This window comes from Neoarius graeffei, chromosome 17 (genome assembly GCF_027579695.1).
Source record: "Neoarius graeffei isolate fNeoGra1 chromosome 17, fNeoGra1.pri, whole genome shotgun sequence".
Classification (NCBI taxonomy): Eukaryota; Metazoa; Chordata; class Actinopteri; order Siluriformes; family Ariidae; genus Neoarius; species Neoarius graeffei.
In genome coordinates, this window is record NC_083585.1 from 5,906,831 (window position 1) to 5,932,186 (window position 25,356).

Consider the following 25,356-nt stretch of genomic DNA (forward strand, 5'->3'; position numbering starts at 1 on the left):
ATGAGATGAGATTCAGATACGTTGATGTTAACGTTCCCTAACTAAGCTAAAGTTTGATGAATGCTAATTATCAATGCTAACTTCTGCATTGACATTTTCTGTTGGCTGTCTTAAATTGAAAACCATAAAATTGTGTTTTGACTATGAAACAGAATACATGTGCATCATTGAGAATGGGGATGAGAGTGGAGTGAAGATTCAAGGAGATGTAAAGAAAGTTGGTAAATTCAATTTCCTGGGATCAACTGTGCAGGAAAATGTGGGCTGTGATAGTGAGGTGAGAAAGAGAGTGCAGGCAGGGTGGAGCAGTTGAAGAAGGATTTTGGGAGTCATTTGTGATAGGAAAGTCCCAGCAAAAGTGAAAGGTAAGATGTATAACCAGGGCTCGAAATTCATATATTTTTTTCACCAGCCAGCCGGACTAGTTACCTTCCAAAGTAACTAGCCAAACAGAAAATCAACTAGCCAAAATTTGTTCATGTATGAATTTTACTTCTGTCAAAAATAACACAAAAGAGAGGAGTTACCATTGTTCATGACTAATGTGCATTTATTTCAAGACCCGAGTATTTTGATACTGTTGCTAAATACATAAATGAGAACAACACAGAGCACCATAATATAATATCAACAAATAATAATATATTGGAAAACTTGGCAACTTGGTGTATGAGTATTGAAAACAAATATACTTACTATCATGACTATAGCACCCAAAATATGTCCAACATGCTTTGTAGTGCTGCTGCCTTTCATGATGACAGGGTTTTTTTTGCACACTTTACAAATCACCATTTGCTGTTCCACGTCTTCCTCGTGATATCCAAAAAAATGCCAGATGTCTGACCCCTTACTAGTTCCATTTTTAATTTGTCGCTGAAATTGACAGAGCTTACACGGTAGCCTATGCAACACCAGCGATTGCACGAACTGAGTCAGCGCTGTAAACCGAAACTAGAAAATCTTCCCGCAAGTTCCTTTCAGCACTGAGATGTCACCCGGGATTGGTTGGCGAGTGTGTGACGTTGTTTTTTTTACCCTTAGGCAGCCTCTCACGTTACTGCCTGAGGGATAGGGAGAAAACCACTGGAAAAGGTTTTAAACAAGCACGAAACAAACGCAAGTCGGCAGATGACCATAAAATACTCAATAGTTACAATATAATAATTTTATGTATCTCACACAGAATTTTCGGAGATATATCGAGTATATTCGATATATCGCATAGCCCTAGTCTGAATCTTCTCTTCATATATATTTTTTTATTTTCAACTAGCCAGCCGGGCTGGCGAGTGACAGGAATTACCCGCCAAATGACAAATTAAGTCACCTCGGGCGACTGGACCACCACAAATTTCGAGCTCTGATAAGACAGTAGTGAGATCAGCTGTGATGTATGGATTGGAGACAGTACCCTTAATGAAGAGACAGGAGGCAAAGTTGGAGTTGAGGATGTTAAGGTTTGCGATGGGAGTCACAAGGTTGGACAGGATAAGGAACGAGCACGTCTGAGGGACAGCACATGTGGAGAGCTTGGGAATTAAGCTAAGAGAGATGAGACTGAGATGGTATGGGCACATCCTGAGAAGAGATGCAGAGCATGTTGGAAGGAGAATGTTGAGGATGGAGCTGCCAGGCACCCGAAAACGAGGAAGGCCAAAGAGGAGATACATGGATGTGGTAGAGAAGGATGTGGAAGACAGGGAGCAATGGATAAGAAAGATCCGCTGTGGCGAACCCTAATTGGGAGCAGCCAAAAGAAGAAAATTGTGTTTGGACTAATGCATGACTGTAGTGGATACTGTAAAATTAATGTTATCAGTCTCAAATCACATGGTGTTGTGTTCTGAAAATGTTTCAGCCACCACAGTCTAGGTACAGTTGTGGTCAGAAGTTTACATACAGTGACATGAATGTCATCTTGGATATGAATGTCATGGCAATATTGGGCTTTCAGTGATTTCTCTGAACTGTTCATTTTCTGTGGTGAAATGATTGTACAACATATTTCTTTAATAGGAAAAAAAACATTAATTTGGTGCAGAAGTTTTAATTTCTTTTGGGTTTTCTGAAATCAACACAGGGTCCAATATTTACATACACTCACTTAGGTTATAAATTACGAGCTGCTGAGACTTCCATACTGTCTCTTATCTTGCCAAGACCTCTTACAGTAGTGCTTGAAAGTTTGTGAACCCTTGAGAATTTTCTATATTTCTGCATAAATATGACCTAAAACAACATCAGATTTTCACACAAGTCCTAAAAGTAGATAAAGAGAACCCAGTTAAAGAAATGAGATGAAAAATATTATACTTGGTCATTTATTTATTGAGGAAAATGATCCAATATTACATATCTGTGAGTGGCAAAAGTATGTGAACCTTTGCTTTCAGTATCTGGTGTGACCCCCTTTGTGCAGCAATAACTGCAACTAAATGTTTCCGGTAACTGTTGATCAGTCCTGCACACCAGCTTGGAGAAATTTTAGCCCATTCCTCCATACAGAACAGATTCAGCTCTGGGATATTGGTGGGTTTCCTCACATGAACTGCTTGCTTCAGGTCCTTCCACAACATTTCGATTGGATTAAGGTCAGGACTTTGACTTGGCCATTCCAAAACATTAACTTTAACCATTCTTTGGTAGAATGACTTGTGTGCTTAGGGTCGTTGTCTTGCTGCATGACCCACCTTTTCTTGAGATTCAGTTCATGGACAGATGTCCTGACATTTTCCTTTAGAATTCACTGGTATAATTCAGCATTCATTGTTCCATCAATGATGGCAAGCCGTCCTGGTCCAGATGCAGCAAAACAGGCCCAAACATGATACTACCACCACCATGTTACACAGATGGGATAAGGTTCTTATGCTGGAATGCAGTGTTTTCCTTTCTCCAAACATAACGATTCTCATTGAAACCAGAAAGTTCTATTTTGGTCTCATCCATCCACAAATCATTTTTCCAATAGCCTTCTGGCTTGTCCACATGATCTTTAGCAAACTGCAGATGAGCAGCAATGTTCTTTTTGGAGAGCAGTGGCTTTCTCCTGCAACCCTGCCATGCACATCATTGTTGTTCAGTGTTCCCCTGATGGTGGACTCATGAATATTAACATTAGCCAATGTGAGAGAGGCCTTCAGTTGTTTAGAAGTTACTCTGGGGTCCTTTGTGACCTCGCCGACTATTACACGCTTTGCTCTTGGAGTGATCTTTGTTGGCTGACCACTCCTGGGGAGAGTAACAATGGTCTTGAATTTCTTCCATTTGTACACAATCTGTCTGACTGTGGATTGATGGAGTCCAAACTCTTTAGAGATGGGTTTTGTAACCTTTTCCAGCCTGATGAGCATCAACAACACTTTTTTTCTGAGGTCCTCAGAAATTTCCTTTGTTTGTGCCATGATACACTTCCACAAACATGTTGTGAAGATCAGACTTTGATAGATCCCTGTTCTTTAAATAAAACAGGGTGCCTGTTACACCCTGAAAAAAGGGGAATCTCGATAAAGATGCTGGACACAGTGCTTCTTCTCTGTTAGCTTCACTGAGAATATGGAATGAAAATATTTACATAATCACAATTTTGTTTCATTTGAATATTAGCCTTTTTTTCTTTTCACAGGTAAACACACTGGTAAGTATCATTAATAACATTTCTCCTTTTTTGCTACAGGTCACATTTAATCAGGTAAGTATATTGTCATTTATTAAATTGTCTTACAGGTTAATTTCAATCAGGTGAGTACTCAGGTAAGTATATTCACATTTCTTTTTCTTTCCTTTTCTTACAGGAAAAATGCTACAGGTAAACATAGAGGTGTGTACAAATCTTAATAATTCAACATAACCTTAAACTAAAATAAAGTGCATTTGAAATAAATTAAAGCATTGTAAACACAATTAACCATTTTATCTTTCTCTCTGATAGTGTTTGATCCCAATCATAAATCGCTACTTAAAGAATTACCTCAAATGCATGTAACTCAACAACACACATTAACAACGTTATCCACTACGTGTATCTGCTAAAGTGCTAAACGCAATCAGAACGCACACCATGCCATAATAGCTACCTGTTGTATTGTGCAATGAACCAGTGAATAATGTGCCAATCAAAATAATGCTCCAAATCACTCAAAGTTTGGTCAAAGTTACTCAAACTGGGCACAAAACAGTTTAACAACACATACAATCATGTAAGGGCAGAAATACTCGTTTTATACCTGAAAAAGGGGAATCTCAATAAAGACGCTGGACACAGTGCTTCTTCTCTGTTAGCTTCATTGAGAATGGAGCAAAGTGCGCACGAAAGCCCCCTTCTTCCCCTGTAGACTTGACCAATCGATCTCAGACACCAGGACTGAATTAGTAGATTGCAGAATCACTGATCCTTTTCATCTTTATTCATCCTTTTAACCTCTTTTACAGGACTGGAATGTTTACATAAAAACTGTGTATATAGTTATGAATCATAACTTATTTATTTACTAAATTAATTAATGAATTCTCTTTTGTTCATGTTTTTAAGAAATGAATTCTTTTAGCTGGATCAAAATCAACCTATCACATGCCCACTCACACCTGATTGTCACCCCATTGATTGAAAACACCTGACTCTAATTTCACCTTCAAATTAACTGCTAATCCTAGAGGTTCACATACTTTTGCCACTCACAGATATGTAATATTGGATCATTTTCCTCAATAAATAAATGACCAAGTATAATATTTTTGTCTCATTTGTTTAACTGGGTTCTCTTTATCTACTTTAAGGACTTGTGTGAAAATATGATGTTTTCGGTCATGTTTATGCAGAAATGTAGAAAATTCTAAGGGTTCACAAACTTTCAACACAAACTTTGTTTTACTGCCAGTGGAACTGGTTCATTGCACAAAGTGGATGGAATAATGAAGGAGGAGGATTACCTTAGAATTCTTCAGCATAACCTCAAACCACTGGAAACTTGAACATGATTGGGAGTTACAACAGGACAATGAATCCAAACGTGCATCAGAGCTGGTTGTGGAGGATAAAGCAGGCTAACATTAAGCTTAAAACAAGCCCTGACTTCAACCCTATTGAAAATATATGGCCCGTGCTTAAAAGTCAAGTCCATGCCAAGGGGGAAAAAAATATGAACTGAACTCTACCAATTCTACCATGAAGAGTAATGAAATATCCAACCAGAATTATGCCAGAAGCTTGTTCATGGTAAACAAAAAATGTTTAGTCGAAGTCAATCTTGCGAAGAAACAAATATTAGGTGTGCTGTATGTAAAATTTTGACCCTGTATGTATACTTTTGACCCTGTGTTGATTTCAGAAAACCCAAAGAAAATTGTGCACTGAATTCTCTGCCTTTTTTCTTCTTTAAGATGTATGCTGTATAATCATTCTGCCACAGAATAAGAACAGTTCAGAGAAATCATTGAAAGCCCAAATATTGCTATGACATTCATATCACTCATATCATGACATTTGTCACTGTATGTAAACTTCTGACCACAACTGTAACTAATGGAAAACACTGTAATGAGCGTTGCCTCATGTTTTTAATAAATTATACAATGGCCTGTCTGATTTACCTATCTGTTTAATAATTATGACAGTCTGCTGTAGTACACTGTGGGTCAAATCTTGCTAATGACCTTAAAGCCTATCATAATGTGTGTGACATTCTTCATAATCAATAATCAACCTTAATTTGGTGTGCCTCAGCCCCAACAAGCTTGAAAACCTCTGGTACATATGAGAGTCAGTTATGGTTGGGCAAATTACAGCAGTTTTAAATGAACATGCAGCCTAGCCTATAGCTATGCTTTAATGTCCATATTGAGCTCTTCATTCTGCTCCTCGAAAATAGCATTGCGGTCAGTTAAGGATGCTAGTGCCCAAACTACTTTTTTCTTTCAGCCACTCCCATTAGGGGTGGCCACAGCAGATCTGTTCCGCATATTTGATTTGGCATAGGTTTTACACGGGATGCCCTTCTTGACACAACCCTCACCAAACTAGCCAGGCTTGGGACCAGCACTATTGCCGCTTTTCCACTACCAACGCGGCTGATTTGGGCTGAGTCGAGCTGTTGGAGTTGCATTTCGACTACAACCGCGCTGAACCGTGCTGGCTGGAAGTGGGTGGACACATTGGGTGGAGTTAGCGAAAGTGGGTGGACGTCACGTGATGTTGTTAGGCGGCGCAAACAGTGACATCAGTGAGCTTTTAAGCAGTAGTCTCACAACCCGGATAGTAAACAATAAACATGGAGGACATGGAGTCGTTAGTGTTGCTGGTCTTGGTGCTGTGGCTTGTTGTCACCGACAACGCAAACAGATACTGGCAAGAGCGTATAGATGAGGCGAGGCGCATAAGGCTTCAGAAATTCTCGTAATTCGTAATTATTATTCTTCCGGGTTTACGGTGTTTACAGATCCCAGCGTGCTCGCGGGGCGTGTGTGGGCATGTGAGGACACTCCTCCTCACCAATCAGTGCACAGGGGAGTGTCTCCTCACGCCCCAGCCCCACTCGGCTCAGTTTGGCTCGCTTCAGCCCCACTCCAAAACCGTGCGAGTTTTGGGGGCTGAGCAGGGCTGAAGCGAGCTGAGTCGTGCTGTTCTGAGGTAGTCGAAACGCGAGCCGTGTCGGGCTGAAGTGAGCTGAAAAAGGGTAGTGGAAAAGGGCCATAAGTATGTACTAGCTTGTGCAACCCCAGTGGCTGGATATTTTATCTAATCTGCATGTCTTTGAACTGTGGGGGGAAACCAGAGCACCTGGAGGAAAATGCTGATGCCCAAACAGTATGTTGAGATATATATATATATATATATATATATATATATATATATATATATATATATATATATACAGTGCAATGCAATAATGAGTACACCCTCTTTGAAAAGTCTCATTTCACACAATATGACAAGGAACACAAAGATATATTTCCAAAATGTTCCCAGACTAAGTTAAACACAGGTTCTGTTGAGCTTTTGAACTCAAAACAAAGGCTAATAATATAACTTAAATGATTTTTATTTCAGTTTTAGTGAAATTTGTGTGGTGCAGAAATGAGTACACCCCACTGAAGGGCTCTGAGTAAAGCAACTTTTTAGGCTACCAATGTGGACCTGAACAAACAATTAACCACAGGTGAGTCTAATTAGTTATTACACATGTGTTAATTAGGCAGTTGGCTACAAAAGGCTGTTACCTAAAGCAAACCACCCTTTCCCATTTCCTGCTGTCAGCAATGGCACCTCATGGCCAGGAAATGTCTCTGGATCTGAGAAAGCGGATTATTGCTTTACACAACAGAGGTGAGGGCTACAAGAAGATCAGTAAAGCCTTACTTATCAGTAAGAACACGGTTGCAAAAGTGATCCAAAAATTCAAGACAGATGGAACTGCAGCCAAAGTACAGAGACGTACAGGCCGGCCAAGAAAATTAACACCCAGGCAGGAGCGGCTTGTAATGAGAAAAGTTGAGGAAAATCGGCATGCAAGTGCACAACAGGTATCTAAGGAAGTAGAGACTGAAATTGGAGTGAATGTGTCACGTGACACAATATGCCGTACAGTGCAGCGGAATGGCATGCATGGGTGTCGTCCCCGAAGGAAGCCTCTCCTAAAGTCCAGTCACAAAAAAGCCCGTCTAGAGTTCGCCAGGGCACATGCTGAAAAGGATGAAGGCTACTGGGACTCTATACTCTGGAGTGATGAGACCAAAATCAATCTTTTTGGAACTGATGGCTTCAAAACAGTCTGGCGTCGCAAGGGTGAGGAGTACAAGGAAAAATGCATGGTGCCCACAGTGAAACATGGAGGGGGTAGTGTTCTTATGTGGGGTTGCATGAGTGCTGCAGGTGTTGGAGAACTGCATTTCATTGATGGCATCATGAATTCTCAAATGTACTGCTCTATACTGAAAGCTAAGATGCTTCCATCACTTCGGGCCGTTGGTCGTCGTGCCATTTTTCAACATGACAATGACCCAAAACACACATCTAAGGCCACTGCTGACTTTCTGAAGAGGAACAGGGTGAGAGTGATTCCATGGCCAAGTATGTCACCTGATCTGAACCCTATAGAGCATCTTTGGGGAATACTGAAGAGGCAGGTTGAGCATCACTCTCCATCCAACATCCAGGCTCTGAAAGATGTCATCCTTGAAGAATGGAAAAAGATTGATGTAGCCAAATGTTGTCAACTTGTGCACTCCATGCCAAGGAGACTTGGGGCTGTCATTGCAAATAATGGAGGCCATACAAAGTACTAAATGTACTGGATGTAATTGAGTTTGTTGTGGGGTGTACTCACTTTTGCTCCACCCCACTTTCACGGAAACAGAAAAATATGTAATTTAAGGCATCTTTTCACCTTTCTGCTTGAGTTATAATGTAAGAACATAGTGCAATAAACATCATCAAGGAACTGTTTGGGACATATTGTTTGTGTTCATTTTAATACTGTGAAAAATGTTTTTCAGGGGGGGGTGTACTCATTATTGCATTGCACTGTATATATATATATATATATATATATATATATATATATATATATTTTTTTTTTTTTTTTTTTAAATAAATCTCCCACTGTCCGAAATGCCCGAAGGGGGATTATGTCATGACAATGTCCATCCTTCCATCTGGGAAGGATACTCACCTTCTGAAATCAACTCCTCTCTCAATTTTTGGAGGAATTTCACGGAACTTGACAGGATTCTTTGTATATGTCGGTAATATGCATATTGCAATTTCATTCAATTCCATTGCATTTTACCAGAGTTATGACATAGTTGCCAGTGGGGGATATTGTGCTCTCAGAGCACTCTTGTTTACATTTGAAAGCCTATGCCTCCTAATGCCTGCTTTTTTCCTAAATTTGTTTGGCCCCTCCTTTAATTTTTGACCTTTTTTTGTCCATGGTTTTTGTTTCATTGCTGCACACTGCTTTTGCATTAGTTTAGAATGTTAATGTGCATTAGCTATCACGGTTGTGATTTGACCAGTGAGAACATGCCCACAGCATGCTGTCATGTGAACCTGAAATGACCAGCCCACAGAGAGGGCCAGTAAAAAGACAGCAAAGCAAAATCTCTGGTCATTATGCCCTGGCGAATAAAAATGAGCCAAAATAGCTGGTCTGTCCATACAGACATCCTAACGTATTTCTTGAGGGAATTTTCCAGCCAGGAGAAATATCCTTTAGCAAAATTCATTCCAGTATGTTGCCTTCCCTCTTTTTCAGGTTCCTGACCATAGTTAGGAAGAAGTGAATCTGGTTTGGTAGGCTCACTCACCTACTCGCATGGCTTTCATAATGCTCCTAGATTCTAACAGATATATGCATCAGGACACAGATACACATGGCATTGGTCTGAACAAAGTAACATCTTCATATGAAAATAGCAGTCATCACCATTACAGTCGTGGCTAACTCCACATAACCTGCATAGCAAAAAAAAAAACCCAGACACATACTGGGGGGGGTCCCATAATGCCCCTCCTGCAACAGCCCCTCTTAAAACATTTTACAAGTACCATGCAACTGTGTGAGAAAATTATGACTAAAACTTTGACTAGAATTAGACTAAAATGAAAATTGAGCTCCACTTCTTAAATCTTGATGAAAATTAATAAATAAAATAAAAAGACTAAAATGAAACTACAATTTTCAGTACAAGACGAAGTCTCAATTTAAAATTCTTTAAATTCAAAATTAACACTGCAATACTGAACTAAACCAACATTACCTACTGAACATTTATGGCAAATAACAATTACTTGTACAAATCCAAAATATTTTCTATAAAACCAATTTAGTGGCAGAACTGACTTTATAGTTGTGTTTTTTTTTTTTTAAGCTGTCTGTTTAGAGACCAAAACACAATGGGCAGATATTTATCAGAGAAGTCTGATTCACAGCGCAGCTTTGCCATGTCAGATGTAAAGCCTTTTATGAGAAACCTTTCCTTTGCCTAAATTCTGATAAAGCCTTGCCTGCATTTTCCTGTAGTTACTAAATTCATCTCCAAGCTTGTCAGCTGTTTTGTGAATCTATAGATACAGTCAAGAACCTTTAATTCAACCTTCATAAGCCTTAATGTAATATTGGCACGAGCCATCGTTCTCATTTCTGTATCCCTCATTTAAAGATATTAATTGATTTAGTGAAGAAAATGTAAATGTGGTATTTTTCTACAGATATACAGGAGCATGCAGTGTGAAAAATACATCGACACCAAAAGAGAGATGCATGTGAATTGGATGAGGTGAGAAATACACCAGTTGTTGGATCTTTTTAGTGATTTGATTTTACAGCTCATAATTTGTTGGAAGAACTTTATCTTCTTGCTGTCACTGGTATCTCTGCCATGCTTTCTCTAAGTTTGTAACGCTGATCTGATTTTTACCTTTTCTGGAATCTTGCCTCATTCTTTTAGGTATGTGAATTGTGCCCATAATAATAAAGAACAGAATCTTGTGGCATTTCAGTATCGAGGGGGAATTCTGTATCGTTGCTGTCGACCCATTAACCCAGGACAGGAGCTCTTGGTGTGGTATGAAGAGGAGGGCACCAAAGAACTCAGTCCTGCACCTACAGGAATAACCAGACAGAAAGGTGTTACTATAGTCTTAAAGATTATAGAGGTTATTTTCTGCATCATCTCATCTCATTATCTCTAGCCGCTTTATCCTGTTCTACACGGTCGCAGGCAAGCTGGAGCCTATCTCAGCTGACTACGGGCGAAAGGTGGGGTACACCCTGGATAAGTCGCCAGGTCATCACAGGGCTGACACATAGACACAGACGACCATTCACACTCACATTCACACCTACGGTCAATTTAGAGTCACCAGTTAACCTAACCTGCATGTCTTTGGACTGTGGGGGAAACCGGAGCACCCGGAGGAAACCCATGCGGACACGGGGAGAACATGCAAACTCCGCACAGAAAGGCCCTCACCGGCCACGGGGCTCGAACCCGGACCTTCTTGCTGTAAGGCGACAGCTCTAACCACTACACCACCGTGCCGCCTTTCTGCATCATCTAGTGACCTATTTCTTAGCCTAATATTGTTTCTGGGATGAATACTGTTGTACAATGGAGTCTACAATAACCAGAGCACTCCCCCAGAGAACTCATTTTGGCCAGTTCCACCAACCAGGTAGGACTTCTCTATCATATGACAATGACCAACCAGAGAGGGTGAAGTCTGTCGGCTTCCTCTGAGACACGTGAAGTCAGCCCACTACATCTCTTGCTATTGCGAATCCTTTGTAAAGTCTCGCTTTTCTCCATAAGAGTGCTAATTAGTCGACATTTCTCATGAGTACAACTTAATACTGATGACAGAAGAAAAATAACCAAACATCTTCCATTCAACATACTGAATAAACTCAGTGCTGGTTATTCTGAAATACCGTTGATTGTATTTGTGTTTCGAGCCATTTCCTGATGAGGATCATGTTCTGCCTTTAACCAAAATTCGCAAAACTCAAATGGAACAAAAAGGTCATGATGATAGTGGGCACCAAGCGAACACAGGGAAACTTCTTGTTTTCAAAGCAAGAAAAAAAGGATTGTCGCATAAACTAATTGATTTTTTTTTTAATGTTTTAATGACTATTTGAAAATCATAACCCATTTCTAGGGTTACTTGTTTGCAACTGAATATATAGTAAACCACAAAATACTGCTGTATTTTTATTCATCATGCACAATTTAACCAGAAGTAGCGTAAAATGCATGCCCTGTGGATCCTGAGTGGCACAGCAGAAAAATATCCTCCCCATCATCTTCCCTATCTTCGGGAGATTGCCACATTCTAATCCTGAAGATGCCGGAGTCATCTGTGGTCGGGAGCTCAAGAGAGAAAAATTGGCTAGGCTCTCTGGGAGGGAGGGTGACATGCTCTCTCTCTCCTCTGTTAATTACACTAGTGAGTCACGGGTGTCTGTGAGCTCATGCACATTCATATGGAAGTGAGTGGATTTCCTCTGAGTGTGTTACGCCACCCACTGACATTGTATGAGTAAAAGATACGGTCAACTGGTGTTACTTGCCTCGGAGGAAGCACATAGTAGCCTTAGCCCTCCCTGGTTGAGGGTTGTTGTGTGATACGGAAGAGTAGCCTGATGGGTGGGAATTGACCATGGCTAAATTAGGGAGAAAATCAGGGTAAATAAACACATGCCCTATCACAACAAACACACAATATAGGACAATGCTTTCAGACCTCCCCATATTACAGAAACACACAGGAGGGAGGGACAAAAAAAAACATTTATAATATCTTCAGTGCAATATAACCAGCTGGCTGGATAGAAGTTAGTTGAACACGCACATGCAGCATGCCTGAACCAAGCAAAGTTGTTAATTGGCTAATACAGTTGTCCGTCAAACCCATCAAGCATTATACAAATCAATTAGAACACATTTGCTTTATTTCAGGAGCATGTGATACAGTATTTATATTATCAACCAATTTAATAAGCAATAACATTATTTTTAGTATTAAATTTAATAATTCCATGAGTCATGCCATACAGAAAGAATCTTTAATTATGTTTATTTTTAACTCCTTAAACTCTTTCAGCTCAAAAATTTCAACATATTCAGGGACAAGTAAGTGGTTGCTTTATTACTACAAACCACACCGTGGCATTCTTTGCATAATACAGTAAGGAAATTCCTGTAGAGGCTTTGCACCATCACATGACCCCCATAGCAATGGTAACTACACTGCCATGACAGGAGGCATGCTTGTAGTGCTTCATTCAGACGAGTTAGTTGTTATTGATCAGTATGGGAAGCTTTTGCTGTGTTTTTGGATGTGTCAGTCATTCTGAATGAAACAAAAGACATCAGATTTTTTAATTTACCAAAAGTAATTCATTATCGGGGGGAAAAAATGAGAAAGATTTGAAAACGTAGAAGGGAAAAATGGCTCGTAAACATATGAAGTGCAGTGAGGCGCTCAATCTTATACAGAGAGTTGAGCATAAGAGACAAAGTCTAGCAAGGTGCTTATTCTTGTACAGTGAAGTGAACATGGGCGTAAAGCTACAGTCACACTACAACTCGCAGTGCTTTGCGATGGGTTATCAATGAAAAATAGGTGTTTTGGTGATGATGCTTGGCGATATACAGGCAAACTAAAAGTTGTGGTCACACAGCAGGCGAATTCTTGACTGTCATGCCGACACACGCTCAAGCCGCCGCGCTCGCTCACAGGCCCCAGTCATTATGGGAAACACCTGATGCTGATTTGAGAACAATCGGCACACCCATATAAGAACACAGTCTTTTTGAATTTTTTTTTTAAATCACTGTCATGATTCGAGCCATGTTTATGACTCAGCTTTTGGTTTTGCTTGTGTTATATTTTTGCAAATATCACGCTTGCTAATAAACACTTCTTGCACTTAGATCTGTCTACCACCACATACTTGCAAAGTCTCTGTGAAAACAGCATCCTTATATGCGCATGCTGATTGCAGTCAAATCAGCATCGGGCATTTCCCATAATGACAAGGTCCCAAGTGCGCGCACAACGTGCTCCGAAGGACCCCCGAATGTAAATGCACTTTTAAAGTCTCAGTGAAGGTTAGGCAATGACAAGCTGCTGTGTTGACGCTCATGTTCACTTCACTGTATAAGAATGAGCACCTTGCTGCAGTTTTGAAATTAATTTTTTTATTTTTGGAATTCTTTCCTTTGTGGAAATGAAGTGAGCACATGATCGTATTTTTGACCTCTCTGTTCGACAGAGTTCCGCCCAATGTTTGTGCACCATTTTTCCCTTTTACATTTACAACTCTGGTCATGAAAGTGTTACAGAATTTCCCGGAATTCCGGGTTTTTAGATTTTCCGCCGGATTTTTTTCTGCTAATGACCCGGAAATCCGGATATTTGACAAACCTCTTAAATCTCCGGTTTTCCGAATGGAGAAATGTATTTTTCGGATTTTTCGCGTTCCTAGATGCGGCGTAATACTTCGCATCGTCCTTGCATGGGCGCAGTCCTTAAATAGCCCAAACATAGTTCATTGATTAAAGACAGGTGTTCTTTGTTAACGGCGCACATGCCGGAGCTTGTTAGGCAGGCGCGCGCACCTTCAGGACTGACATCGTTCTGCGCAAGCGCAACACAATTGCACTAGAAAGCATGTTCAAGCTGCCAGTGTAGCTGCAGTCTTTTTAGTTGCGAATTACGAGTATTTTCTCTTGTGTTAATAATTTAATTCGCCATGTCAAAACAAGCAAAACTTTCCTCCTTCTTTTGACGTGAAGAGAGGTAAGCAATTTATTTTATTTATATATATATATATATATATATATATATATATATAGAGAGAGAGAGAGAGAGAGAGAGAGATAGGCAAGGCAAGTTTATTTATATATCACATTTCATACACAGTGGCAGTTCAATGTGCTTTACAGAAGTAAAAGCAGAACAGTAAACAATAGAAAATAAAATTACATAAAATAATTGGGGAAGAAAAATAATAAGAATTAAACAACAGTAGAAATAAAATAATAAAATGAAATAAAGTTCAAAAAAGGAATCAGCCTCGAGATTAATTATTATGGGTTTAACTCATAAAGCGCGCTCTTCCCGTGGCTCTTCCACGAGGATCACCAAAAATCGTCCTGCAGACAAAATCTACGAGGATCACCAAATAAATTCGTCCCGCAGACAAAATCTACGAGGATCCAAATAAAATCGTCCCGCAGACACAATCTACGAGGATCACCAAAAATCGTCCCGCAGACAAAATCTACGAGGATCACATAAAGCGCGCTCTTCCCGTGGCTCTTCCACGAGGATCACCAAAAATCGTCCCGCAGACACAATCTACGAGGATCACCAAATAAAATCGTCCCGCAGACAAAATCTACGAGGATCACATAAAGCGCGCTCTTCCCGTGGCTCTTCCACGAGGATCACCAAAAATCGTCCCGCAGACACAATCTACGAGGATCACCAAATAAATTCGTCCCGCAGACAAAATCTACGAGGATCACAGTAACAAAGAATTAAAGTAAAAGTAAAATAATTAAAATCCAAGATTAAAAAGAAATTAAAATAAAGAAAGTAAAATCATTAAAATCAAAATTAAAAGAAATTATGTTAAAGGAAATTAATTACTTAGGTAAAAATTAATCAAGTGAAAGCATCTGAAAACAGCTTTGTCTTGAGCCTGGATTTAAAACTAACAGCAGTAGGAGCATTTTTGATATCATCTGGACGTTGGTTCCAAAGCTTAGCAGCATAGCAACTAAAGGCTGCTTCACCACACTTCATTTTGACAGCTGGTATTACTAGCAAGTTTTTCTCTTGTGATCTTAGAGACCTAGTTGGTGTATATAATTGAAACATATCCAGTAGGTAGCTGGGTCCCATCCCGTTTAATGTTTTAAATAGAAGAAGTAATGCTTTAAAGTCAATTCTATAGCTCACTGGGAGCCAGTGCAGAGACCTTAGGATTGGAGTGATATGGACTACCCTTTTTGTTCTTGTAAGAACCCTTGCTGCTGCATTTTGGATTAGTTGAAGCTCTTTGATGGTCTTTTTTGGAAGACCTGTGAAAAGGCTATTGCAGTAATCAACCCTACTGGAGATGAAAGCATGAATAAGTTTTTCTAGATCATGTTTTGACATGAGACCCCTGAGTTTAGAAATGTTTTTTAGGTGATAGAATGCAGACTTTTTTACCACTTTCATATGACTGTTGAAGTTAAGTTCGCTGCCAATAAGGACACCAAGGTTTTTGACAGTATCCTTTGCTTTAAGCCCCTTAGTTTCAAGAACAGTGGCAATCCTAAGCCTTTCCTCCTTTTTGCCAAATATAATTGCTTCAGTTTTATCTGCGTTCAGCTGAAGAAAATTGTGAGACATCCATTTGTTAATTTGGTCAATGCATCTATGAAGAGACTCAAGAGGGGCATAGTCATTAGGTGACATAGCTAAGTAAAGCTGAGTGTCATCTGCATAGCTATGGAAGTTTATTGAGTTATTCTTAATAATTTGTCCAAGTGGGAGCATATAAAGGTTGAATAGTAATGGTCCCAGGATTGAGCCCTGGGGAACCCCACAGTTCAAGGACACAGGTGATGAACTGTGGCCTCCAATGGCCACATAAAAAAATCTTTGTTGTAGGTAGGATTTTAACCAGTTGATTACTATACCAGTAAATCCAACCCAATGCTCCAGTCGATGTAACAGTATGGAATGATCTACCATGTCAAATGCAGCACTTAAGTCTAAAAGCACCAAGACTGATGTTTTACCAGCATCAGAATTGAGACGTAGGTCATTCATGACTTTAGTAAGAGCTGTTTCAGTGCTATGATTGGCACGAAAACCTGACTGAAACTTATCAAAACATCCGTTTAATGTCAGGAAGGCAGTTAATTGATTAAAAACAATTTTTTCAATTATTTTACCAACGAATGGCAAATTGGATATGGGCCTGTAGTTGTTGAGTACTGAGACATCCAGGTTATTCTTTTTCAGTAGGGGTTTTACAACCGCTTTTTTCAGAGATGAGGGAAACATGCCAGTTCGTAAGGAGGTGTTGATAATCTGAAGTACCTCGTCTGATATTAGGTGAAGAACAGATTTGAAAAAGACTGTAGGTAAAATGTCCAGTTCAGATGTGGAGGAGCTGAGACTTTGTACTGTTTTTCTCAGTCTCAACATCAATTAAACTAAATGTTGACATTGTATTATGACCCCCTCTCTCGTTATCCAATGGTTCCAGATTTTGAAGTGTTTGCACCTGTGTGGCTATATTCATACGTATTTTATCAATCTTTCCTTTGAAAAAAGATGCAAAGTCGTTGCATGTATTAACTGAGAGAAATTCAGAAGGCATTTGTTTTGATGGGTTTGTTAGCTTTTCAACTGTAGAAAATAGCACACGGGCATTGTTGATATTCCTATTAATAATGTCAGCAAAAAAAGACTGTCTTGCTTTAGAAATTTCTAAGTTGTATTTACATAACATCCCTTTGTAGACTTGATAATGAATCTGGAGTTTAGATTTACACCATTTTCTTTCAGACTTTCTACATTCCCTCTTTAACATTTTAACTATTGGATTTAGTTTCCAGGGTGCTTTTCCTTTGTCTATGACTCTTTTGGTTTTTAAAGGAGCAATAGCATCCATAATATGATTCATTCTTGAATTAAAATTTTCCATTAGATCATCTGCACAATCTGAAGATTGACATGGGAGTTCTGAGAGTGCCTGCTCAAAAAGAGCTGCTGTGCCATTGGTAATTACCCTCTTTTTTACAGTCACAGACTTGTTTTGAAAGTGAGGGGAAATGGAAACATCAAAGAAAACACAGAAATGATCAGATATACCCAGGTCCATGACACTAGTAGATACATTAAGACCCTTAGTGATGACAAGGTCGAGGGTGTGGCCATGGGAGTGTGTTGGCCCTTGTACATGTTGTGTTAGGTTGAAGGCATCAAATCAGTGTAAGAAATTCATTTGCATATGTGTTATCTGGATTATCAACATGGAAATTAAAATCCCCAGAAATAATAAGATTGTCAAACTCTAAACAAATATTTGACAACAGTTCCCCAAACTCCTCTAGGAACAGTGGTGCAGAAAGTCTTGGTGGTCTGTAAATAGTCAACACTAATATGTTAGAAGAACATTTTAGGATTGCACTTAGGTATTCAAAAGATGTAAAATCACCAAGAGTTGTCTGTTTGTACTGAAAACATGCCTTGTATATATTTGCTATTCCTCCTCCCCGTTTATTGGCTCTTCCAACACTCATGAAATCAAAGAGTGGGGGAGTTGCTTCAATAAGAGTAATAGAGCTACTTGATTGTTCAAGCCAAGTTTCAGTAAGAAGCATAAAATCCAGTTTGTGTGTACCGATGAAGTCATTAATTAAAAAAGGCTTATTAAGTGATCTTACATTCTGAAGAGCTAGTTTTACAGTGAATGTGGGGATAATTTCCACAGAAGCGTTCTGTGGTTGTTTTGGAACTGGAAGGAGATTTGACGAGTTTACCCCATTGATAGGATGAATAAGAACACCTCTCCTTGTTAGCACAGGGATAGAAAAGTACGTCGTGGGTCCCAGCTTATTTTCAAAACTACCATCTGGACCCAGATTATATCAGTTCGTTCCAACATGAAGGTCTTCACTGCTGCTGGTGAACTGTAGCTGTGCACATGGTCCTTGAGTCTTATCTGTAATCACAGGGGGAGGTGGTGCCCTCTGTTTCTTGGGTGCTGTGGCGGTTGGATATATCATTAGAGATTTTGGGGTACACAAGGCCTGACCATGAGACAGCTCTGTGTACGGTACTTGATTTGAGTGTCCTCTTGGGCTTGCCAAAGACACTCGGCTTAAAGACAATAGTCTCTCCATTTTCTCAGGAAAATGCAGTCTGGGGGGTGAAGGAGATACAGAGGGGCTTGGGGTTACATCCACTGCTGTTGTTGGTGATTGCCTATTGCCAGTCTCAGGAGGTTGTGGTGATGCTTGTTTATCTGATTGTCTTTCTGATAGTTCTGCCAGCTTACCCGTTAGCTCAGATATCATGTTGCTAGCCTTGGAAAGTGACGGGGATGTGTGTGGTGATAGATCCACCCTCTGATCATTTTCCTGAACTGTATTGGGGGCAGATGAGTCAGCATGATCCTCTGTAGTTGCTGGGGGCTTAGTTGCCTTCGTTGGTGACAAGGAGTTTTGCTTGAATCCATCAGAGTGAGCGTTAGTCCCGCTTCTTTCTGCCTGCAGATTCACTGCTTGAGTTTGAACCTCAGCAGTGTGTTTCCGTACTGTTTTTGAGTTTTTGTTGATGTCCCTGGGAGGTTCAGTTTGTACCCAAACAGAGTTCGTATCAGTGTTGTTAGCTCCTTTCAGTGCAGCTACAGAGCGCTTATCAGAAAGTGTACCCAAGGTCGGCATGGAATGGTGGACAGAGTGTTGATAATGGTCTGCCAAGACTTTGGCACCAGTCCAGCTGAGTTCTGTGCTATTTGGGCTGAAAAAGGCTTTGCGTTTCCAGAAAAGGTTAAAGTTGTCAATAAAATTAATGCCAGAGGAAAAACATGTCTTTACAAGCCAGGTGTTGAGACTGAGCAGTCAGGAAAACCTGTAATTGCCAATCACAGATCCTGGTAATGGACCACGGATAAAAAAAGGGCATTCCAAGTCCGTTTAGGGCAGAAAAAAGGTCTTTGAAAGATTTCCTCACAGTGAGCTGTTCCCTGAAAACATCATTTGCTCCAACATGCACAATAATGCGTTTAATTGATTTGTAGTTTGACAGCATTTTTGAAATGTTGTCTCTAGTCTCTGAGATGGAAGCGTAAGGAAAACAGTACACAACCATGGACTCTCCTCCAATATTTTCCACAGTGAAATCACCCACAACAAGGGTTGCAGGATTAACAGGTGTTGGTGGCTGCTTTCTACCTCTACTGCGAGCTTTATTTTTGTTATTCAAATTCTGCCACTTTCTAGGAACTACTGATTCCATGTCTGTAAGGCACTGAAATCTGTTCTGGAGTGTAATGGGCTGTGTATATCTGTAGTTTTCAGCCTGGTGGTATTCATAGACTGTAGGTTTGACAGCATCAGACCACAATGGAGTTGAAGTTAATGCCCTTTTGTTTTTGGGTCTAGCACCTTGTCTTTTCCAGCAATCAGTACTCACATTTTGCTTTGTGAAGTCAACCGATTCATCCAAGTTCCCATCATTCAGATGCTGAACATTCCCCGCATTCCCTTTAGCGGTATCGGCTGCTGGACTCCCTTCAATCCTTAATAGACAGGCATTAATCATAGATTCCAGGCTAGAAATTATTTTTTCAAGCTCAGTCCATTTGTTACTAGAGTTCCTTGGTTTCCCCATTTTGCTATAATCCAGTCTTCTGTGTCAGTTGCTTTGTCTAACTTCTAGGTTATCTTGTTGAATGTAAGTAAAAAGAAAGCAAATAAGAAAAAATAGAGAAATAGTGAAAAAAGCAGAAAAGAGGAGTTCAAGCAGGAGCAAAGCAAAAAGCGTCCTACTCGCTTGAGTAGGAGGAGCAATTGTTATATATATAATTTTTTTTTTTCCCCCCCATCAAAGTTGCATTTTGTGGTTTGGAAGCTAAGTTTTAGTGCCATTTCTAGAACACATCATCAAGAAAACATGAAAGAAACAGCAATAATGGAAGAGACTGTTTCTAAACTGCCTAAAACTAGCAATGGTAATTGTTTTGTTACATAATGTACTCAGGCTGCCAGTCAGTGTGTGACTGACACACACACACACACACACACACACACACACACACACACCCTACGCCCCTGATTTACATGAGAAATTTGGTATTCATTGGTGTTTAAATTTACAGACAATACGAACTAATGTAAACAATTGGCTTCAACTCACATAAATATGAATTGGAAATTTTTAGTTCACTTTAGCTGATGCAAACGCACAACTCTACTAAAAGATTGATAAACAAGGCTCAATGTCCCCAACATTGAAACCTGAAAGGTTTAGAAACTCTAACAGACCTTTACTTTTTAACAGTACTGTTTTGGGATTTTGCTGAGTTTACCTTCAACTGTCTGATTTTTTTTTTTTCAAAGTAATTAACTGTGTAGCCAGGACAATCACCGCGTTGTCTAAATGCACTCCTGAAAATTACTCATTAACTAGGGGAATTAAATTTGATATTTTCGACATGTTAATCATTAATGTACATGAAAGAAAAAGGCTTAAAAGTTATAACTTATTTTAGTGAAAATAAGTACTAAAATGCACTAGAATGCAGGGTTTTGCATGTTATGTTATTAAAATATTTTCGGGGGACGTTGCCCCCCCAATCTCAGGGTTTTTTCCTTTGCTCCACTTTCATCTCTACATAGAAATCTCTCTATTTTGTTTCCCCCGATGAAAAATTACTTTTGGTAAATTAAAACATTTGATGTCTGTTTCATTCAGAACAATTTGCACATACAAAAACACAACAAAACCTTCCCATACTGATCAATAACAACTAACTCATCTGAATGAAGCACTACAAGCATGCTTACTGTCATGGCGGTGTAGTTACCATTGCTATGGGGGTCATGTGATGGTGCAAAACCTCTATACTGCTGCAGACTGAATTGAATGCCATTTGAACTGTTGCAGTGTGTCCCTTTTTTTTATATACCTGCAATTCTGTATGGCCATTCTTATGTCTTAATTTATGGATGCTGGCTTTCTTTCTTTCACCATTTACATTAATATGAATCAAGTGGGTTTCACAAAATCCCACAAAATTTAATTTCATTAACTGTGTGTTTCATTGAAATTAATAAGCATTTTAAATATGACAATCCATATGTAAAAATAAAGACCTTCTTGTGTAAATGCTTCTAGATAAATCTATTCATAACCAGATTGATAAATAAGGCCCATTGTTGTATGTTTCAGAACCTTGAATGCTCGGGCTGAGTCTCCATATTAATCCTGGACGAGATGTAAATAAGGCTAGGCTTGCCATTACCTAGACAACATTATATCAAACAGAAACCAACTACTCCCCCTTAGTCAGTCTGACCCACGGGGCTATGACCAGTGCTGTGCCTAGCTGTTGTACCAGCACCTTATTGAATCTACAAGTATTCCTAGCTAGAGGCTGCTGTATCTTTGTCCTCAAACTTTTTTTTTCTCCTCAGTCTTCATGTAGAATCTTGAAAGTTTGAGGTTCAGTAAAAATGCTCCCTTACATTAAGTTACTGTGCTTAGATTTTATAATCTTGTTGCATTTAATGTAAAATTTCTGATACTTTTGTCCTTTCACTTCCCCAGAAGTAAAGAACACTTTGCTGCAAGTCTTTTCCTGCTCCACATGTCCTCGTTCCTGTGCATCTCAAATTTACCTTGACCAGTGCATCCAGAGATGCCACGATGAAGAGTCTGTGAGACTTCAGGAATCAAGGGAGATTAAATATGAACTTCAAATCCCCTCCAAATGCTCCAGTAGTCAGCCAACATCAACTGATACTCTCAGTTCTGACACTCCTCATAATGATGTAGAGAAGGAAATTCACCACAGCTCAGACTGTGGAAAAAGTTTTGGTCATCAGAATGCACTCAAATGGAACCAGTGCAGTCACAAAGGAGTAAAGCCGCATGACTGCTCACAGTGTGGGAAGAGTTTTACTGAACAGAGTACTCTCCAAACACACCAGCGCATTCACACAGGAGAGAAGCCGTATCACTGCTCACAGTGTGGGAAGAGTTTTACTCAGCAGAGTGATCTCCAACAACACCAGCGCATTCACACAGGAGAGAAGCCGTATCACTGCTCACAGTGTGGGAAGAGTTTTACTCGTCAGAGTTATTTACAACAACACCAGCGCATTCACACAGGAGAGAAGCCGTATCACTGCTCACAGTGTGGGAAGAGTTTTACTCAGCAGAGTGATCTCCAACAACACCAGCGCATTCACACAGGAGAGAAGCCGTTTCACTGCTCACAGTGTGGGAAGAGTTTTACTCGTCAGAGTTATTTACAACAACACCAGCGCATTCACACAGGAGAGAAGCCGTATCACTGCTCACAGTGTGGGAAGAGTTTTACTCGTCAGAGTGATCTCCAAAAACACCAGCGCATTCACACAGGAGAGAAGCCGTATCACTGCTCACAGTGTGGGAAGAGTTTTACTCGTCAGAGTGCTCTCCAAACACACCAGCACATTCACACAGGAGAGAAGCCGTTTCACTGCTCACAGTGTGGGAAGAGTTTTACTCGTCAGAGTTATTTACAACAACACCAGCGCATTCACACAGGAGAGAAGCCGTATCACTGCTTACAGTGTGGAAAGAGTTTTACTCATCAGAGTGCTCTCCAACGACACCAGCGCATTCACACAGGAGAGAAACCGTATCACTGCTCACAGTGTGGGAAGTTATTTACTCAGCAGAGTGCTCTCCGACTACACCAGCACATTCACACAGGAGAGAAACTGTATCACTGCTCACAGTGTGGAAAGAGTTTTACTCATCAGCGTAATCTCCAACGACACCAGCGCATTCACACAGGAGAGAAGCCGTATCACTGCTCACAGTGTGGGAAGAGTTTTACTCAGCAGAGTGATCTCCAACAACACCAGCGCATTCACACAGGAGAGAAGCCGTATCACTGCTCACAGTGTGGGAAGAGTTTTACTCGTCAGAGTGATCTCCAACAACACCAGCGCATTCACACAGGAGAGAAGCCGTATCACTGCTCACAGTGTGGGAAGAGTTTTACTCGTCAGAGTTATCTCCAAACACACCAGCGCATTCACACAGGAGAGAAGCCGTATCACTGCTTACAGTGTGGAAAAAGTTTTACTCATCAGAGTGCTCTCCAACGACACCAGCGCATTCACACAGGAGAGAAACCGTATCACTGCTCACAGTGTGGGAAGTTTTTTACTCAGCAGAGTGCTCTCCGACTACACCAGCACATTCACACAGGAGAGAAACTGTATCACTGCTCACAGTGTGGAAAGAGTTTTACTCATCAGAGTAATCTCCAACGACACCAGCGCATTCACACAGGAGAGAAGCCGTATCACTGCTCACAGTGTGGGAAGAGTTTTACTCAGCAGAGTGATCTCCAACAACACCAGCGCATTCACACAGGAGAGAAGCCGTATCACTGCTCACAGTGTGGGAAGAGTTTTACTTATCAGAGTGCTCTCCAAACACACCAGCGCATTCACACAGGAGAGAAGCCGTTTCACTGCTCACAGTGTGGGAAGAGTTTTACTCAGCAGAGTGCTCTCCAAACACACCAGCGCATTCACACAGGAGAGAAGCCGTATCACTGCTCACAGTGTGGAAAGAGTTTTACTCATCAGAGTGCTCTCCGACTACACCAGCACATTCACACAGGAGAGAAGCCGTTTCACTGCTCACAGTGTGGGAAGAGTTTTACTCATCAGAGTAATCTCCAAACACACCAGCGCATTCACACAGGAGAGAAGCCGTATCACTGCTCACAGTGTGGGAAGAGTTTTACTCGTCAGAGTCATCTCCAACAACACCAGCGCATTCACACAGGAGAGAAGCCGTATCACTGCTCACAGTGTGGGAAGAGTTTTACTCAGCAGAGTGCTCTCCAAAAACACCAGCGCATTCACACAGGAGAGAAACCGTATCACTGCTCACAGTGTGGGAAGAGTTTTACTCAGCAGAGTGCTCTCCAACTACACCAGCGCATTCACACAGGAGAGAAACCGTATCACTGCTCACAGTGTGGGAAGAGTTTTACTCAGCAGAGTCATCTCCGACACCACCAGCGCATTCACACAGGAGAGAAGCCGTATCACTGCTCACAGTGTGGGAAGAGTTTTGCTCATCAGAGTAATCTCCAAACACACCAGCGCATTCACACAGGAGAGAAGCCGTATCACTGCTTACAGTGTGGGAAGAGTTTTACTCATCAGAATGCTCTCCGACTACACCAGCACATTCACACAGGAGAGAAGCCGTATCACTGCTCACAGTGTGGAAAGAGTTTTACTCATCAGAGTAATCTCCAAACACACCAGCGCATTCACACTGGAGAGAAGCCGTATCATTGCTTACAGTGTGGAAAGAGTTTTACTCATCAGAGTGCTCTCCAACGACACCAGTGCATTCACACAGGAGAGAAACCGTATCACTGCTCACAGTGTGGGAAGAGTTTTACTTATCAGAGTAATCTCCAAACACACCAGCGCATTCACACAGGAGAGAAGCCGTATCACTGCTTACAGTGTGGGAAGAGTTTTACTCATCAGAGTGCTCTCCAACTACACCAGCACATTCACACAGGAGAGAAGCCGTATCACTGCTCACAGTGTGGGAAGAGTTTTACTCATCAGAGTAATCTCCAAACACACCAGCGCATTCACACAGGAGAGAAGCCGTATCACTGCTCACAGTGTGGAAAGAGGTTTACTTATTCAGTTACATTTAAAACCCACAAGTGCAATAACTCCCATACATTGCATGATTTAAAGTTATCAAATTAAATTTGTTTTTTATTCATGCTTTTGCTGAAAATGTCCTGTACTTTGATCCTAATTGTTCATATTAAAGGACTACATATTTTAAAACAATCTTAGTGATTTTTAAACAAGACTATTAATGTTTTCTTTTGATCTTATGTAGTTATTAAGTAGTCATTAATTACCACCATATAAATAATGATTCAACTGTAACACTTATCAGTGTAATACTGTAGCATGAGACTAATTCTTCATAGAATTATTACAGATCAGGAGTTTAATGTACTATGTTTAACGGAAATGTGGATCAAACCAAATGAGTATGTCGCA

The 25,356-nt window shown here is 40.4% G+C and overlaps 1 protein-coding gene across 5 annotated transcripts in view; it reads left to right on the forward strand.

Moving 5' to 3' along the window:
• LOC132901310 (zinc finger protein 850-like) overlaps positions 1-25,081 on the forward strand; it is an 808,362-nt gene extending 783,281 nt beyond the window's left edge. For 3 of the 5 annotated variants that reach the window (XM_060943618.1, XM_060943617.1, XM_060943619.1), the window contains 3 exons: positions 10,211-10,278; positions 10,450-10,628; positions 21,851-25,081. In XM_060943618.1, the coding sequence (XP_060799601.1) occupies positions 10,211-10,278; positions 10,450-10,628; positions 21,851-25,050 (3,447 nt within the window). In that variant the 3' untranslated portion in view covers positions 25,051-25,081. Of the gene's footprint in view, positions 1-314; positions 366-10,210; positions 10,279-10,449; positions 10,629-21,850 lie in introns of those variants that run through there. The other 2 variants (XM_060943620.1, XM_060943616.1) reach the window with 2 other exon arrangements.
• The last annotated feature ends 275 nt before the right edge of the window (positions 25,082-25,356 follow it).